The following is a 17,485-nucleotide window of genomic DNA, read 5'->3' on the forward strand; positions in this document are numbered from 1 at the left end:
CCGCCAGGGGGCGCAGCGCGGCGGGAACTCGCGGGCGACCACCCGGCGGAGGAGCCGGCGAGCTCGGCCTCAGAGGTAAATCGGCCGCTGTTGGCCAGAGCGGGGGTCGCGCGCACGCCTGGGGGCCAGGCGAGGGTCGGGCGGTACCGGCCAAACAGGTGCTAAGGGAAGAGGTCGTATCCGCAGTCGGGGCCACCGGGCTGCAGGAGCGACATCCGGAAAACCCGCTGCAGCCTGTGGGAGGGGGCGGAGCTTCCGGTAGGGCCTCAGGAGGGGCCTCGCGGTCTCCGGAGCAGCGCCGCCTTCCCGCGCTCCTCGCGCTCCCCTCGGCTGGTTGCCGGCCAGCTGGACTGGCTCGTCAGTGCGCACGCGCGGCCGACGCGGCCCGTGCGTCTCGGTCCCGGCGCCCCCGTCCCGGTGCTGGGGTTGGCATCGGGTCCCGGACACTAGAGTCTAGGGAGCAAACAGCATGGGCCTGCAGGCTGCGGGCAAACGGGTCAATTTCTCTAGCACCTGGGTAGGGAAAAGCTTTCTAGTGATCGAAAGCCTAGATTCCAGGAGAGAATATTGATACATGTGATGACGTTAAAAAACAAAAACTGTGCATGGCGCCCACTCACAACCTTCTGTAAATAAATAAAAGACAGTTGGCAAACTGGGAAAAAATGTTTGCAACATACCTCATGAATGAAGGGTTAATATCTCAAATGTGTATGTAATGCTAAAAGATTGAGAACTGAAAATTCAAAAAGTGCCCGCTTGATTTCGGACTTTGGTGGTGGGTAGTTTATTGCATTGTGCCTTAAAAAAAACAAAGCTATACTATTTATAAGACAGACTGGACTCTTTTAAAATAGTCAGAAGACATTATTGATGGAAAAACCAAATTGTGTCAAAATATTTAAGGAGGTTTACTCTGAGCCAGTATGAGTGAACATAGTCTTAATTAAGAGATCTTGAGAAAGCGTGGCACCCGTAGCTCAATGGTTAGGGACCTAGCCACATACACCGGAGCTGGCGGTTCCAACCCAGCTCAGGCCTAATAATAAACAAAGACAACTAAAACTACAACAACAACAACAAAAAATAACGGGGTGTTGTGGCGGGCACCTGTAGTCCCAGCTACTTGGGAGGGCTGAGGCAAGAGAATTGATTAAGCCCAAGAGTTCGAGGTTGCTGTGAGCTATGATGCCATGGCACTCTCCAGGGTGACAGCTTGAGACTCTGTCTCAAAAAAATGCTGGCCAGGTTACAGTTTGGTTTTATATATTTGTGGAGACAGGAATTACTGGTAAAAATCATAAATCAATGCATGGAATGTGTTCATTAGTTCGGCCCCCAAAGGTAGGACATCTTAAAGGAGGGGTACTTAGCAAGTCATAGGTGGGTTAGGGATTCTTTAGATTGGTAGAAGGAGTTAAGCTTTGTCTGTTGGAGTAGAAAGGAATGCTTGAATTAAGATAAGGGGAGTGTCTTCTGTTATGTGATTGCCATATGAGAATCAGGTTGGAAAGAAAAAAATCCATTGAAGCTCAGCATGGTGGCTCAAGGCCTGTAATCCCAGCACTTTGGGGTGGATGAGGTGAGAGAATTGTTTGAACCTAAGAGTTCCAAGCTGCAGTGAGCTATGATTCACCTAATACACTCCAGCCTGTGCAAAAGAGATAAAACGAATAGCACAAAAACAATCTAATGAGATTTTATGGTTTATATAGGGCATAATTCATCAGACCTCTTTAGAAAGGAATTTGGGCAATAGAAGAAAAAGAGCAGAATTCAATCCTCCACATGAACCAACAGCCTGCACAAAAATGGCATGAAACTGGCCCTTAAATAAACAAAAAGATGTTCATTTTCTGCCATAATAAGCTACATCCACACCATACAATTTGCAAAAGGTGAAAATCAGTAGGACAGGCCAGGGAAATAGGTGCTTTTATATATGGCTGGGGTGTGGGGGAGATGCAAGCTGCTACAACTACTACCCAGGGGAATTTGGCCATATCTAACAAAGCAACATATGCATTTATTTACCCTTGACCTAGCAGTTCTACAGCTAGGAATTTACCCTGAAGAAAAACACCTATGCCACTATAAAAGTATACATATTTTTGTGTGTATATATGTACAAGGTCACTCATTGCAACATTGTTTGTAATGGCAAAACTTTGGAAACAACCTCAAGGCCAATACACAGGCAACTGGTTGAGTAAACTCTGATATATCCATATAATGCAGTACTATGTAGTATAGTTGTAAAAAAGTGTCCAGGAAGGGCGGTGGTACCTGTGGCTCAAAGGAGTAGGGCACCATATACCAGAGGTGGTGGGTTCAAACCCGGCCCCGGCCAAAAACTGCAAAAAAAAGAAAAGAGTCCAGGAAGAACTGATACAGAGTGATTTCCAGGATATAAAGTACCGATAAGTGAATATTTCCCTGTTTTTTTGTGTATTGTTGCAAAAAACAAAAAAACAAAAACAAAAAAAAAAAAGGAAAAGAAAAAAAAAGACACCAAGGAAGAAAAGACTAGAAAGTAATAAAGTGGTTGCTTGTAGAGGGTGGATAGGAATGGGGTGAAAGTCCAGGAGAAAATGGCATGTCTAGTCATGACTTTGTGGGTAGTTTTGATTTTTAGAAATGGGAATGTTTTAATATCTAAAAAGTAAACTTACATCAACAAAGATGGGGGGAAAGAAACCTAAAATTGAATGTAAGCCAAAGTGAACAAGTGCACTAAACTGTACAGTAACTTAACCATAGAAAAGTAAACTCAGGGCGGCGCCTGTGGCTCAGTCAGTAAGGCGCAGGCCCCATATACTGAGGGTGGCGGGTTCAAGCCCAGCCCTGGCTGAACTGCAACTAAAAAATAGCTGGGCGTTGCGGCGGGCGCCTGTAGTCCCAGCTACTCGGGAGGCTGAGGCAAGAGAATCGCTTAAGCCCAGGAGTTGGAGGTTGCTGTGAGCTGTGTGATGCCACGGCACTCTACGAGGGCCATAAAGTGAGACTCTGTCTCTACAAAAAAAAAAAAAAAGAAAAGTAAACCCAAATAACTTTGAACATAGCTTTTCAACTATACACCTTCTATGTGAACAAGCAAACCAAACTACAGAGAAATGTTGAACTTAACTCAGTTGGTAGTGATCTGGTGTAGCAGTTCTGAAAGTATTTTCTGTGCATTGTAGGCTTAAGCAAATAAGTAAATGTGATATTAGGAGCCAGCATCCACCCTGTGAGAGAAAGGGGTAAACATATGGAGCAAGGAAGACAAGGGAGAGCTCTGGGCACTGAAATGAGAGGCTTTTTGTTTTGATTTTTTTTTTAGGTGGTAAGATAGGATTTATTCCACAGAAAAGAATATAGAAAAAGCACCGGAGCTCCTGGCAGAAGGAAAGACCCAAGTCTGAAAAAGCTCTGCCTGTGTCCCTTATCCAGGGGTACAGATAGTCACATGTGTCCTTTGTAGTTACATTTGTAGTTACGATGGCTACAGTGTCTTCAGCTGGGGGCAAGGGGATGAGCCTTTCCCTTCCTTAAATTGCCCGGGCCTAGGAAATGGGGGATCCCTTAGGCCTGTGAAATGCTCACAGGGGAGCAGCACAGCCAGAGGAGGGCTCCCTAGGTCCAAGGGTGGTTCTGGGGTTGGCATGGGCAGCAGCGAGACTCTGCAGTGGAGACATTCCAGTGTTAGACGTGGAATTCCTGTGTGGTGCTTCTTTCTTGTTATGGTGTCTAAACCTTCTTTGGACAACAGTGGTAGATGTTAGTTCAACCAACCAAAGAATACAATTTACTTTCTCTTGTAATGAAGCTGTAGGTCAACAGCGATTCTGAAGCTATGCTGACAAGGGACCATGAAATAATTTTCCCACTTCTGGAAAGATCTGAGAAAGGACCAGTCCCAAGAAGCAAGGCTTACTGTGGCAGCCACAGGCAAGTCTCCAATACTCCTCAACAGCCTAGCAATAGCTTAAGAAGAACTGTTTTGATAATTTATTTCCTAGATCTGTCTGCCGAGAGAGCCTGGGAACAGGGCCAGCCCAGTGGCCATGAGCATTACTCAAGACCGATCTTGGTCTCTAAATACCATTGTCGGTTAAAAGGAGCCAGAGCTCTTTGGAGAAATGGCTCATTGTTTTCAGGGAGAGGCAGGGAAAGTGAATGATGAACTAGGAACACCTTGTGCCAGAAAGCAAAGAGGTGCTCAAAGAGTGATGGAGATAGGTCACAAGGACACAGGGGCCAGCTTTGGAGGGCTCCCATGCCAAACCCAGAACAATTTGAGCATCTAAATGACAGTAATGGATTGTCACATTGAATAAAAAAGAATCCATGATTCTAGAGTGATACTAAAAACCAAATAAACTTACTAACAAATACATAGAATTAAAAGGGACATGTCTTTATAGTACGTTGCCAACTAATGAATGTGGAAGGAACAATAGAGTTAGAAAAGTTGCCATGTTGTGACTATCACAGTATTAACTGATTCAGGTAGGAATAAGTAATGGATGCTAAAACTAGGGGGTAGGAGCTTATTGTGTCTCTAAGCCTGTTTTATGCTCCTGTAACAGAATACCTACGACTGTATAATTTATACTAAACAGAAATTTATTTGGTTCATAGTTCTAGAGTCTGGAAGGTCCAAGATCAAGGGGCCACATCTGATGAGGTCCTTCTTTTTTTTGAGATAGAGTCTCATTTTGTTGCCCTTGGTACCAACCTCAAACTCTTGGGCTTAAGCGATCCTCTCTCTCTCTCTCTTTTTTTTTTTTTCTTGGCCAGGGCTGGGTTTGAACCTGCTACCTCTGGCATATGGGGCTGGCGCTCTACTCCCTTGAGCCACAGGTGCTGCCCTAATATTCTTTTTTTTTTTTTTTTGCCTAGTTTTTGGCCGGGGCTGGGTTTGAACCCGCCACCTTCAGCATACGGTACCAGCACTCTACCCCTTTGAGCCACAGGCGCAGCCCTTCTCTCTCTTTTTTTTTTTTTAAAGAGACCGAGTCTCACTTTGTTGGCCTCGGTAGAGTGCCTTGGCATCACAACTCACAGCAACCTCAAACTCTTAGGCTTAAGCAATTCTCTTGCCTCAGCCTCCCAAGTAGCTGGGACTACAGGCATCCACCAGAACACCTGGCTATTTTTTTGTTGTTGTAGTTGTTTAGCGGGCCCAGTGTATGTGGCTGGCGCCCTAACCACTGAACTACGGGTGCCAAGCTGAAGTTCTATTTTTTTTTTGCAGTTTTTGGCCGGGGTCGGGTTTGAACCTGCCACCTCCACTATATGGGGCCTGCATCCTACTCCTTTGAGGCACAGGCGCCTCCCATGAGGTTCTTCTTAATGTGTTATCCCCTGGTAAAAAATGAAAGGGCAAGAGAAAGAAGGGAAGGAGGCTGAACTCATCCATCCTCTTATCAGGAGCCTATTCTGAAACAATAGTATTCATCCACCAGAATGTCAGAGCCCTCGTGACCTGCTAAGTAGTCACTGCTTATGGGTCCCACCTTTCCACACTGTTACATTGGGGATTGAGTTTCCCACACATGAACTTTAGGGACATGTTCAAACCACAGCACTAAGGCATAAGATACTACTGTCTCAGAGAATCACTCCACAGATTATTTATTAATTACACAAGTAAAAAAGGAACCATTATTGTGGAGAAATGTAGTGGATACCACCTTAGCCATGTGATCCAAGTTGGCATCACCAAGAAGGGGTGAACTGATGTCATGTGCCAAACATACATAACCTGAGTTGAATCATGAGAGATGTCAAATTCAAATGGAGAGGCCAGCTAGAAAATTATGAGGCTGACTTTTTTTGGGGACAAGAGTCTCACTTTGTTGTCCTCCGTACCATGGCAACAAAGCTCACAGCAACCTCAAACTCTTGGGCTTAAGAGATCCTCTCCCTCTCTCTCTCTCTCTCTCTCTTTTTTTTTTTTAAAGAGACAGAGTCTCCCTTTGTCGCCCTCATAGAAACCTCCAGCTCTTGGGCTTAGGCTATTCTCTTGCCTCAGCCTCCCGAGTAGCTGGGACTACAGGCGCCCGCCACAACGCACGGCTATTTTTTTGTTGCAGTTTGGCTGGGGCTGTGTTGGAACCTGCCACCCTTGGTATTTGGGGCTGGCGCCCTACCCAGTGAGCCACAGGCGCCACTTTAATATTCTCTTGCCTTAGCACCCCCACCCCCACCCCCCCAGTAATGCCTTGCTATGGGGTTTTGCTCTTGCTCAGGCTGATCTCTTGAGCTGAGGCAATCCACAGGCTGTGGCCTCTCAGAGTGCTTGGATTACAAGGCTGAGCCACTCCTTAGGCCCCAGGGGCTGACTTTTAAAAGGTGTCACGTTCTTGAAAGACTAAGGAATTTTTCGGATTAAAAGGGAATTGAGGTACACGACAACAAAATGACACATGTGTCCTTGAATTGGGAAAAATAATATTGCTAGAAAAGATATTGGGACAATTGGCAACAATAAAAATATGTATGGAATAGAAGGTATTAGCATTGGATTAATACTAATGTCTGAATTTGATCTTTGCAATGATAAATTTTCTGAATTTCCTCAAAGCAATGTGGTTACTTAAGAGCAATATTTTTGTTCTTGGGAAATATATTGAAATACTTAGAGGTAAAGGGTTATGATATCCATAAGTTAATCTCAAATGATTGTGAAAAGAAAAAAAAGGCTGTGTTATTCCTTGTACCACTGAGTGGATATATAGTGGTCTCCCCTTCTCTGGGATTTTGCTTCTCATGGTGTTAGTTACCCTTGGTCAACTGCAGTTTCAAGATATTACATGGAAAATTCTAGAACAATTCATATGTTTTAAATTGTGCACTGTTCCGGATATCGTGATGAAATCACTCGTCATCTAGTTCTGTCCCACCTGGGATATGAGCGACCCCTTTGTCTAGCAGATCTGTGCTGTGTACGCAATGTTCCCTGTAGTCACTCACTAGCCATCCCAGTTATCTGATCTGCTTGGTATCATAGTGCTTGTGTTCAAGTAACCCTAATTTTACTTAATTGTTCTATTTTATTATTAGTAATTAATTTGATGCTGTGCCTAATTTATACATTAAATAATAATTTATCATAGGTATCTATCTAGGAAAAAAACAGTTCTATGTTGGGTTTGGTACTGTTTGTGGTCTCAGGCATCCACTGGGGGTCTTAGAACATACCTCCTGTGGATAAGGGGGGACTATTGTACACAATAATTTGCTCCATATGTTCTCCATTGAACATTTAAACTTTTCCAATTAAAAAAAAAATCACTATTATAATCTGAGCGCTGTGGCTCATAACTGTAATCCTAGCACTCTGAGAGGTCAAGGGGGTAGATTCTTTGAGGTCAGGAGTTCAAGACCAGCCTGAGCAAGAGACCCCCATCTGTACTAAAAATAGAAAAATTAGCTGGGCGTATTTGCACATATCTGTAGTCCCAGCTGGAGACTAAGGCAGGAGGATAATTTGAGCCTGCGAGTTTGAGGTTGCAGTGAGCCAGGCTGATGCCATGGTACTCTAGCCCCTGGATAAAGGGGCTACAACATAAAACACTCTTATAAACAATGTTTCTATTAAAGTCTTTATAAATATTATTTCTCTCTTTTGTGATCATTTTGAGGATAAATGCCCAGAATTGTAAATACTGAACAAAAGATGTAAATGTTTTTACAGCCTTTAAGGACAGTGGGTGATTTAAATAGAAGGTTGTATGTAACATGGGAGTTGAGGGCAGAGGGCTACAAATAGCAGTGGCTTCTGAAAGCAGCTACTCAGGCTATTGTGAAAAGGATTCCCATATTACTGGGAAGACTCCCCAGACCAAGCTTACATCAGAGTTTTTAGGTTAGTAACACCCCTACCGTTGTCCTAGGAGCACAGTTCTAATCTAAGGCGCCATGACCTACATTTACACTTTGGACAATAGGGGATTTGTAATTCGCTGCCTCATTGCCTCTAGAAGATTTTCTTGACTAAGAACCACAATACAAAGCTCTGTTCTTGAGGACCTCGGGATTTTCCAAGACATTTGTGAAAAACAGTGTACATCTAAAACAGCAGTTCTCAACCTGTGGGTCTTGACCCCTTTGTAACAATGAAAATATATCGTGGCATTAGTAATGTTGAGAACCACTGATAAAAGAAAAAGTGTTTGTCAAAATAATTCTGAGTTAAGTACACAAATCACTAGTGTACATTGGTATAACTACTTTGGAGAACAGTTTAGCATTATATTTTGATTATGAACATTAATTAGCTTACTCTGACTGTACCTCTCCTCTGTCCATACTGGGAGAAATGCTTACTTAGCAGACCCAGGAAATAACTAAGTGGATGTTCACAGCAGCATTGTTTGTCATAGCAAACAAACTAAAAATAACCCAGGTTCCATCAGCAAGATAATGGCTAAACAAAGTAGGGTATAGTTATAGATGGAATATTACTAGAGCAGTGAAAATGGATACAGTGCAGCTATGCAGAGGTATATGGGAAAATATTATATAGTAGTGAAAATGGATACATGTAATTATGCACAATTGTGTGTATGATTCTTAGAAACTTTGAGTGGAAAGACTGCAAGGCCCAGAAGCCTACTTATTGAATAATATTATTTTTATAAAGTAAGAACCAAAATGATGTAATGATTAGGGATACATTAATTTGTATTTAAGATTTATTTTTATTTTATTTTATTTTATTGCAGTTTTTGGCCGGGGCTGGGCTTGAACCTGCCACCTCTGGCATATGGAGCTGCGCCCTACTCTTTTGAGCCATAGGCACCACCCTAAGATTTATTTTTTAAAGCAAGGGAATAAATGTAAAATTGAGAGTGGGGATTGGCTTGGCGCCTGTGGCTCAAGTGGCTAAGGCATCAGCCACATACACCTGAGCTGGTGGGTTTGAATCCAGCCCGGGCCCGCCAAACAGTGACGGCTGCAACCAAAAAATAGCTGGGCATTGTGGTGGGCGCCTGAGTCCCAGCTACTTGGGAGGCGGAGGCAGGAGAATCACTTGAGCCCAGGAAGTGGAGGTTGCTGTGAGCTGTGATGTCACAGTACTCTACCCAGGGTGACAGCTTGAGGCTCTGTCTCAAAAAAAAAAAAAAATATATATATATATATCTAATGAACTAAATAAACTAATTAAAAAAAAATTGAGAGCGGGGAGCCTGGGGGATAGAATAAACAGGTAGAGAGGTATTGGTGATATTCTAGTTCTTAAGTTGGGAGTAGGTACACGGTGCTTTTACTAGACTTTGTACCTTACCATATAGGTTACAGAAATTCTGTTGAGTATATTGAATAACATATAAAGTTTTAAAAAGCCACTGGGAACTCCATTTCTCTAAGACAGCTGTTCTCGACCTGTGGGTCGTGACCCATAGGAACTGTATTAAAGGGTTGCGGCATTAGGAAGGTTGAGAACCAATGCTCTAAGATATCTACTAATTGTGCATGTTGTAGTTGCAAATAACAATGTAGATAAAATCAGAAAACACTAAAATTTTAGAATTGGAAGAGGTCTTGGAGATCATCCTCTAATCTGAAGTGTAACCATTTAAAAACTGCAAGGAATGGGGCACATTTATAGTTTGGAAAATTGGACTTCTAAATAAAGTCCACAGAAAAAGTCATGAAAAAAGAAGATGAGAAGTTTGTCTTGATTAAAATTTTAAAATAGTTCATCAAATCATTGCAAACAAAATTAAAAGGCAAATGGTAAACTGGGGAAAATATGCTATATTTTGTCAAACATGCTGTATGATAGCCTGCGGGTAAGTATCTCTAATACAGAAAGTGCATATATAAATCAATAAGGAAAATATTAATACCAAAATCCATGTCAATTCATGGAAGAAATGCAAAAAATGGGAAAAATCAGTTTTTCTAGCAATTCAAAAGGAAAAGAAAAACTCTTAAAGAGAGATTCCATTTCTCATTAATCACAATAGCAAAGATTAAAAGAAATTGTATAGGACTTAATGTTCCAAGGGTGTGCTTAGTCTTTTATTAGAAGATAAAATTATACAACGTTTGAGGTAAGAAATTTGGTCTTACATTTAGTCTTAAAAGTTTCATACTTTTTGACTCAGTCATATCATTTATAGGAACATAAGGCTATATCCTAAACAATTACCAGAAAGGGGCTAAAATTTTTTTATAGGACTGTTATCCTCAGTATTATGAAAGCAAACACTTGGGGAAAAAATAGTCCACCAATTGAAGAATGAGTAAACAAATACTGGAAAACTCAAATATGGAATATTTTGTAGCAACCAAAAATCATTTAATTGAGGACCTTCATTCTGACCATCCCTGAATTTCAGCTCTTGCATTTACCAGAAACTCTAGCAGTGACAATGGCAATCTCATTTGAGATTGAATTAGGGTTAGACAATCCACAGACCCTTCTCTGAAGGTCAGACTGGATTCCTTTTTCCCATTCATTTACTTCTTTTTTGAGGACGCATTCTAATTAACAGCACGTGTGCCCCACCACAAACTGAAGAATTCCCTGCTCCCCTAAACCGAGAAGGGGAGGCCAAAAGTCTTTTCCGGAAATTGCTATGATCCCTGGGAAGGATTCAGGTTTCAGACGGGAACACGGAGACTCTACGGTTCTGATAGGGCAGAATTCTGGTGGTGTCCTCAGTAAAGGAAGAGAAGGAGTTAACAGATCCAGCTCTCAGCCGCCCATTGTAATGAGGGAGGAGTAACAGGGAAAGGCCTAGAGTAAACAATTTAAGCTCATATGGCACCTCCTTCCCCAGATATCCCATCAAGATATTTGGCTACTTTTCTTTTCTGTCACTCATGTAGCAGAACCTTCAGCCACTTTTTATTATTTTATTATGGAAAACAGACCCAACGCCTGACCCCACGGGTTTCCGGTCTCCAGGGGGAGAGAGACCCACATTTCACACACGCAATTAATTACTAGGTGGGTGAGTGTGGTTGCAGGTGGGAGGGGCCCCCCATTGGCTTGGGGGTCAGAGCATATCTCCCTGGGGACGTGACATTTTGACATATAAGGGGAGCCCCAAGGGACAGGCAGGAACGCCCCAGCGGATAGTGGGGCCGGCGACGCAGTGTTCTGGGCAGCTGGGGCAGAACGGCAGCCCCCAGGGCGCTCTGGAGGAGCCAGAGGGCCCGGCCAGTGTGGTTGGAGGTGGCCGAGCAGCGCCTGTGCAGGGCTGGAGTGTCCCGATCTGGCTCTGTCCGTTCCCACGACTCGGCTGCTACCCGAGCTGTCCTCGGCCGCGACGCCGCACCCCTTTGGGTGCGTGTCCCCCGCCGCCGCGGGTGCCGGGCCTCGGGCAGGAGCGCCCAGCAGGGCGGGTCGCGGCCGGTGCGGACAGCGCCGCGCCTCCCCGGCTCCCTCGCCCGGAGCGGGGCCTGCAGGTACGTGCGCGCCAGGTCCCCGGGAAGTGGCCAGATCCCGGGGCTCAGGTTCCCCGCCTTCTCGCTGCTGTTGAACCCCCGAGGAGTTATTTACAGACTGGAGGCGTTTGCTCACGACGGCGCCGTGCTCCTGGCTTTGCTTTTTCCTAGTTGGGGCTGGATGCCATGGTCTTCCCGGGGCTGACATCCCGTGGAAAGCGGCCACATCAGGCAGGAGTTCCAAATCAGCCGCGTCACGCCGCTCTGCGGAAACTGGGGCGTTTTCTCTCTTTATGGCTTTTCCATTTTATAAACCGGGTCGACATACTAGCCCTGTGGTGAGTTTTTTTCCCTACTGCTATTTTATCATAAACTACTTGTAATGTGTTTGGGCTGAAAGTGGGGTTTTCATAAATTCCTTTTAAAATCACAAGTTGAGGCCACGTGCAGTGGCTCACACCTGTAATCCTAGCTGTCTGGGAGGCTGAGGCTGGTGGATTGCTGAGCCCAGGAGTTCAAGACCAGCCTGAGCAAGAGTGAGACTCTGTCAAAAACAAACAAACAAAAAAAAAAAGAAAGAAAAGAAAAGAAAATAGCCATGCATTGAGTGACGGACGGGGCACCTGTAGTCCCAGATACTTAGGAGGCTGAGGCAAGAGAATTGCGTAAGCCCAAGAGTTTGAGGTTGCTGTGACCTGTGACTTTATGGCACTGCGTGTCAACAAAGTGAGACTGTGTCTCAAAAAAAGAAAAAAAAAAAAAGGAAAATAAAATAATGTGGTGATAATAAGAGCGGCAGCCCAGGACTTGAAACTGAATTCAGTATAAATTTTACTCAGTAGCCACTTGAGGAAAATGTTTGGGCCGGTGGATTTCCTGGGTAGGAGTTGTCCTGCCAGCTTTGTGTAATAATGTGTTGATTATATCATATACCTTTTATTTGAAGCGGATATTACCACCTTAAATAAGAGCTGTGGTGAGGATGAAATGAAAGTGCCTGGATATTCCCTTCCTTTTGACTCCATCCAGGTGGGTCGATCCTCAGTCATTCCTCTTAACCTGTGTGCCTGTTCCTACTCCATGGCCAGGCTGGAGTGCAGTGATGCAGTCATAGCGCACTGCAGCCTGGAACTTTCGGGCTCAAGTGCTCTTCCTGCTTCAGTCTCCTTTTAGCTTTGAATACAGGCATGTGTCACCATCCTCAGCATTTTTTTTGGAAGTGACCAGGTCTTGCAGTGTTGCCCAATTGGCCTTGAACTCCTGGCCTCAAACAATCCTCCCACCTCAGCCTCCCAAAGTGCTGGGATTACATGCTTGGCCCTGTTCTGTCTCTTAAACCTCTTCATCTTAAACAGGTAGATGCTGTTTTTACTCCCACGTTACAGCTGAGGAAACAGGTGCTTGCCCTGGTTACAGGGCCATTGAATGTGCACAATTGCATGTAGTGGGTTGGGGGTCAGAGGAGTATTTGAACCCAGGATGTCTCAATCCAGGCCATAGCCTCTGTTGCTTCACTACACAGTGGCAGCTCACACTGGCTCAGTGCTGGGCTGCTGGGAAGGGTGCACTGGCTGATGCTTTTACATTGTGGTCAATTTCTTTCCACATTCATTTATTTGACCTCTTAAATTAGCCTCTCCCCAAACCCTTTAAAAATAAAAACTTTATTATTTTTTATTTTTTTGAGACAGAGTCTCCCTCAGTAGAGTGCTGTAGCATCATAGCTCACAGCAACCTTAAACTCTTGGGCTTAAGTGATTCTCTTGACTTCACCTCCTAAGTAGCTGGGACTATAGGCCCCTGCCACAATGCTGGGCTACATTTTTAGAGACAAAGTCTCATTTTTCCTTAGGCTGGTCTCAAACCCATGAGCTCAGACAGTGTTACCTGCCTCGGCTTCCCAGAGTGCTAGGATTACAGGTGTAAGCCAATGTGCCCGGTCTAAAAACAAAATCTTTAAAAGTGAAAGAAATGGAACTCGATCTAGGAAGACAACTGTGTACATACTAGGAGCGATGCTCACCCATTTGGAGGTTGATCTCTCATCCATTGGATGAGTACTTTTGAGTGCTTGGTGGTGGGGTAGAGATGGTGGCATTATACTTATGTGGAAGCTCATATGTGAGCTCAACCGGATATCGTGTCTAATGGCAGGAAACTGCTTACAGATAGGTTATTACCTGGGCACCCCCAAAGCTATGGCCTTTAGATCTCACATATAGTGACTCCCTTTCTCCCACCAGAAATTGACTGTCTTACGGCAGGACTGAAAGAACCTCTCCCCTCTGCTGGATGCAGATACATTTGATTTCAATGGAGAAGTTTTTGTGAGCACTTTGCTCCCTAGTAGCCAAATGGGTAAAAGATAACAGTTTTGCATCACTTTACAAATTGAGGTGTGAGCCAGTTTGGATTCAAAAACTTCTTAGCACTTATTGTGTATAGGCACAGTGCTAAATATTTAATACCAGGGACACAAAGGTGAATAAGAGGTCACTGCAAATCACATTTTTGTAGATTGAATCACATTATAAAGAATCACAGAATTTTAGAGATTGAGTGGAAGTCTTTTTTGATTTTCTTTTTCTTGTTTTTTTTTTTTTTTTTTTTAGTAGTTGAAGACAAACTGAGACCCAGAGAGATGACATAATTTGTTTAAGACCATGTGGCTAGTTAGGAACTGAGTAACGACAAAATGGGTGCTAACCTTTCTTCTGTTCCAGGATCCAAATTACATTTAGACCCTTTAACTTTTTATTTATTTATTTTGAGACAGAGTCTCACTGTGTTGCCCTTGGTAGAGTGCTGTGGTGTCACAGCTCACAACAACCTCAAACCCTTGAGCTTAAGCGATTTCTCTTGCCTCAGCCTCCCATGTAGGTGGGACTACAGGCGCCTGCCACAATGCCTGGCTATTTTTTGTTGCAGTTGTCATTGTTGTTTAGCGGGCCCAGGCCAGGTTCGAACCTGCCAGCCTTGGTCTATGTGGCTGGCGCCCTAACCATTGTGCTATGGGGGCTGCGCCTAACTTTTTATTTTACTTTTTTAAAACTTTATTCAAATTAATATGAGGGTACAATATTTAGGTTACATTGTTCTCACTTCCAGGGTAAAGTTCCATTTGTAGAAGAGCCCCTACAGGGGGCGTGTTATACTCTCTCACAGTGTGCACATCAGGTGAGATTCTAGACACTTTAACTTTTAACTCCGAATTTTCCTACCCTTGAAGTTCCTTAAAACAGTAAGGGATTTCTTACGTTTAGCTACCGTACAGAAAGCACACCAGAAACCTCTTTTGTCTTTTGGATCATGCTTCTACGTTTTCAGAGCAGGTTGTTTTTTCTTTTTTTTTAGACAGTCTTATTTTGTCACCCTCTGTAGAGTGCCGTGGCATCACTCTTAGGTTAGTGATCCTGTTGCCTCAGTCTCCCAAGTAGCTGGGAGCGCAGGTTCCCATGACAACACCCAGCTAGTCTTTTAGAGGCAGGTCTCGAATTCCTGAGCTCAAGCAATCTACTTAACTCAGCCTCCCAGAGTGGTAGGACTACATGCGTGGGCCACTGTACCTGCTCTTCTTTGGTGATCTTGACACGAAATCCCACTTGCAGCTTTCTGAGTGTGTCCAAGTGAGGGACAATCCCAGTCTGTCCATCTGATCTGCACCCAATGACTGTCTGGGGTGGCAGTGGTACATGTGAACTTTCTGCTACTGTTGTATTTTGAATCTTGAGTTCCATTACTATTTCTTTTGTGTGTAGACAGGTGGTGCCTAATCTTTTTGGCACTAGGGATCAGTATCATGGAAGACAATTTTTCTACGGACCAGGGAGTGGGGAATGGTTTGGGGATAATTCAAGTGCACTACATTTATTGTGCACTTTATTTTTATTATTACATTATAATACACTAAAGCCTCCATAGTTGACCATCTCCCTATATTGACCACCTTAAATTGACCTAATTTTCATACACTGGACATTTAGCACATGTATGTACCAGTACAGCAGACCTAGTTCCTGATGGTGACCACCTCTGTATGTTGACCAGTTTGCTACAGTCCCTTGGGTGGTCACCTTACAGAGGTTCTACTGTATATAATGAAGTCATTATACAGTTCCCTGCAATGCAGGATCAGTGAGGGCCCTGAGCTCCCTTTGATTCATGTGAAGTTCACAGGAGGGCTTACACACCTGAGAATCTAATGCCCCCGCTGGTGAGATGTATCCAGCTCACCTCCCGCTGTGCGGCCCAGTTCCTAACAGGCCATTGACAGGTACTGCTCCCTAGCCTGGGGGTAGGGGATGTCAGGGGTAGAGCAATTTGCTTTCAGTTGCCTAGTTTATACGGTGATGGACACTGGAACCAGAAAGACTCCAAAATTATTAGACTTTGAGCTCACTTCCTCAACAATTAAATTTCCTCCTCTGCAAGATAACTACCTTGCAGTTATTGAGAGGGTTACATGTGAAAAGCATGGGGCCCAGTGTGCAGTAGGTGCTAAATGACTGTGGGAAAAGTGGGGAGAACAGGCTGGGTGGGTACAGTGGAAGGTCCTGAATGCCCAGCAAGACCCCCTGAACGTTGTGGGGGAGGGGCAGACACTGCACTTTGAGGGAGAATGATGGGATCAGAGCTGCATGTTAGGAAGTCAAGTGCGGGGTGTGCTGGGTGAGGCAGAGCCATGGGAAATGCACACAGGCATCGGAGGCTACGGTGCCAGTTCCCCTCAGAGAACTGGAAAGATGGGACCAGGTGGAGGTCCTGTCAACGGCCACAGGAACAAACTAGACGCAGGGGCAAGGAGAAGTCAGGACGGCAAGGTGAATAAATCCTGGGTCCCAGTGAAAAGGAGTGTGTTAAATGTCCTGAATAGAGATGAGACAACCAGGATAAAGGGTGATTGGTGGGGGAAAGATGCGTCTGTTTGTGCTCATGTTGCCTGTGAGATACTGATGGGGTGGGGTATCCAAGCAGAGGTAAGTTGAAGGGTGGCGACTGAGGCACTGGAGCCTGGGAGTGGCCAGAGCTGGCTATGAGTACTGAGTGTCAGGGGCAGAGGTGGCTGCTGACACCACAAGGGAGAATGGGGTCACCAAGGATGAGAACACAGAGGTGGCCAGGACCTGGGGCAACAACCCAGGCCCAAGGATTCAAAGAAGGGCTAGAGACAGCAGGGTTTTCAGAGAGCAAGGATGAGTTGGTCTGTTAGGGCTGCCATAACAAAGCCACATAGACTGGGCAGTTTAGACAACAGAAATTTATTTCCTTATAGCACAGGAAACTAGAAGTCCAGAATGAAGGTGTCAGCTGGGTTGGTTTTGCCTGCGGCCTCTCTTTGGCATGTAGCTGCCATTTTCTCCCTGTCTTCACATGATCAGGCCTCTGTCCCTGTTTATGTCCTAAGCTCCCCTTCCTTTTTTTTTTTTTGGCCAGGGCTGGGTTTGAACACACCACCTCTTGTATATGGGGCTGGTGCCCTACTCATTTGAGCCATAGGCGCCGTCCCCACCCCCTTTTTAAAGAGGCTTTCTCCTAGCTTGGAGGGCAGTGGTGCAATCATAGCTCACGCAGCCTGGAACTCCTGGGCTCAAGTGATCCTGCTGCCTCAGCTGCCCAAGTAGCTGGGACTATAGGTGCACGCCACCACACCTGGCTAACATTTGTTTTTTGTAGAGATGGGCTCTCATTGTGTTGCTCAGGCTGCCAACTTCTGGCCTCTAGTGATCCTCCTGCCTCAGCTGGACTATATTGTGAAGCTATGTTATTAAGTATGCAAATATTTATGATTGTTATCTTTTTCTTTTTTTTTTTGTACTTTATTGCCCTCTGTAGAGTGCCGTGGTATCACACAGCTCACAGCAACCTCCAACTCCGGGCTTAGGTGATTCTCTTGCCTCAGCCTCCTGAGTAGCTGGGGACTACAGGAGCCTGACACAATGCCTGGCTATTTTTTTGGTGCAGTTTGGCCGGGGCTGGGTTTGAACCTGCCACCCTCGGTATATGGGGCTGGTGCCTTGCCTACTGAGCCACAGGCTGCACCCTATGATTGTTATTTCTTAAGTCTTTTTTTTTTTTTTTAAGAGCCGGTGTCTCA

At 44.7% G+C, this 17,485-nt stretch overlaps 1 protein-coding gene across 7 annotated transcripts in view; it reads left to right on the top strand.

Annotated features, from left to right (window-relative positions):
* HLCS (holocarboxylase synthetase) overlaps positions 1-17,485 on the top strand; it is a 219,862-nt gene continuing 202,377 nt past the window's right edge. For 4 of the 7 annotated variants that reach the window (XM_053564709.1, XM_053564712.1, XM_053564713.1 and 1 more), the window contains exon 1: positions 10,014-10,951. Coding sequence is in view for 1 of the 7 variants with exons in the window: in XM_053564708.1 (XP_053420683.1) it covers positions 11,685-11,729 (45 nt within the window). In the remaining 6 variants the exon portion in view is untranslated. Of the gene's footprint in view, positions 76-10,013; positions 10,952-11,367; positions 11,413-11,598; positions 11,730-17,485 lie in introns of those variants that run through there. The other 3 variants (XM_053564715.1, XM_053564711.1, XM_053564708.1) reach the window with 3 other exon arrangements.

Source organism: Nycticebus coucang, chromosome 16 (assembly GCF_027406575.1).
Source record: "Nycticebus coucang isolate mNycCou1 chromosome 16, mNycCou1.pri, whole genome shotgun sequence".
NCBI lineage: Eukaryota > Metazoa > Chordata > Mammalia > Primates > Lorisidae > Nycticebus > Nycticebus coucang.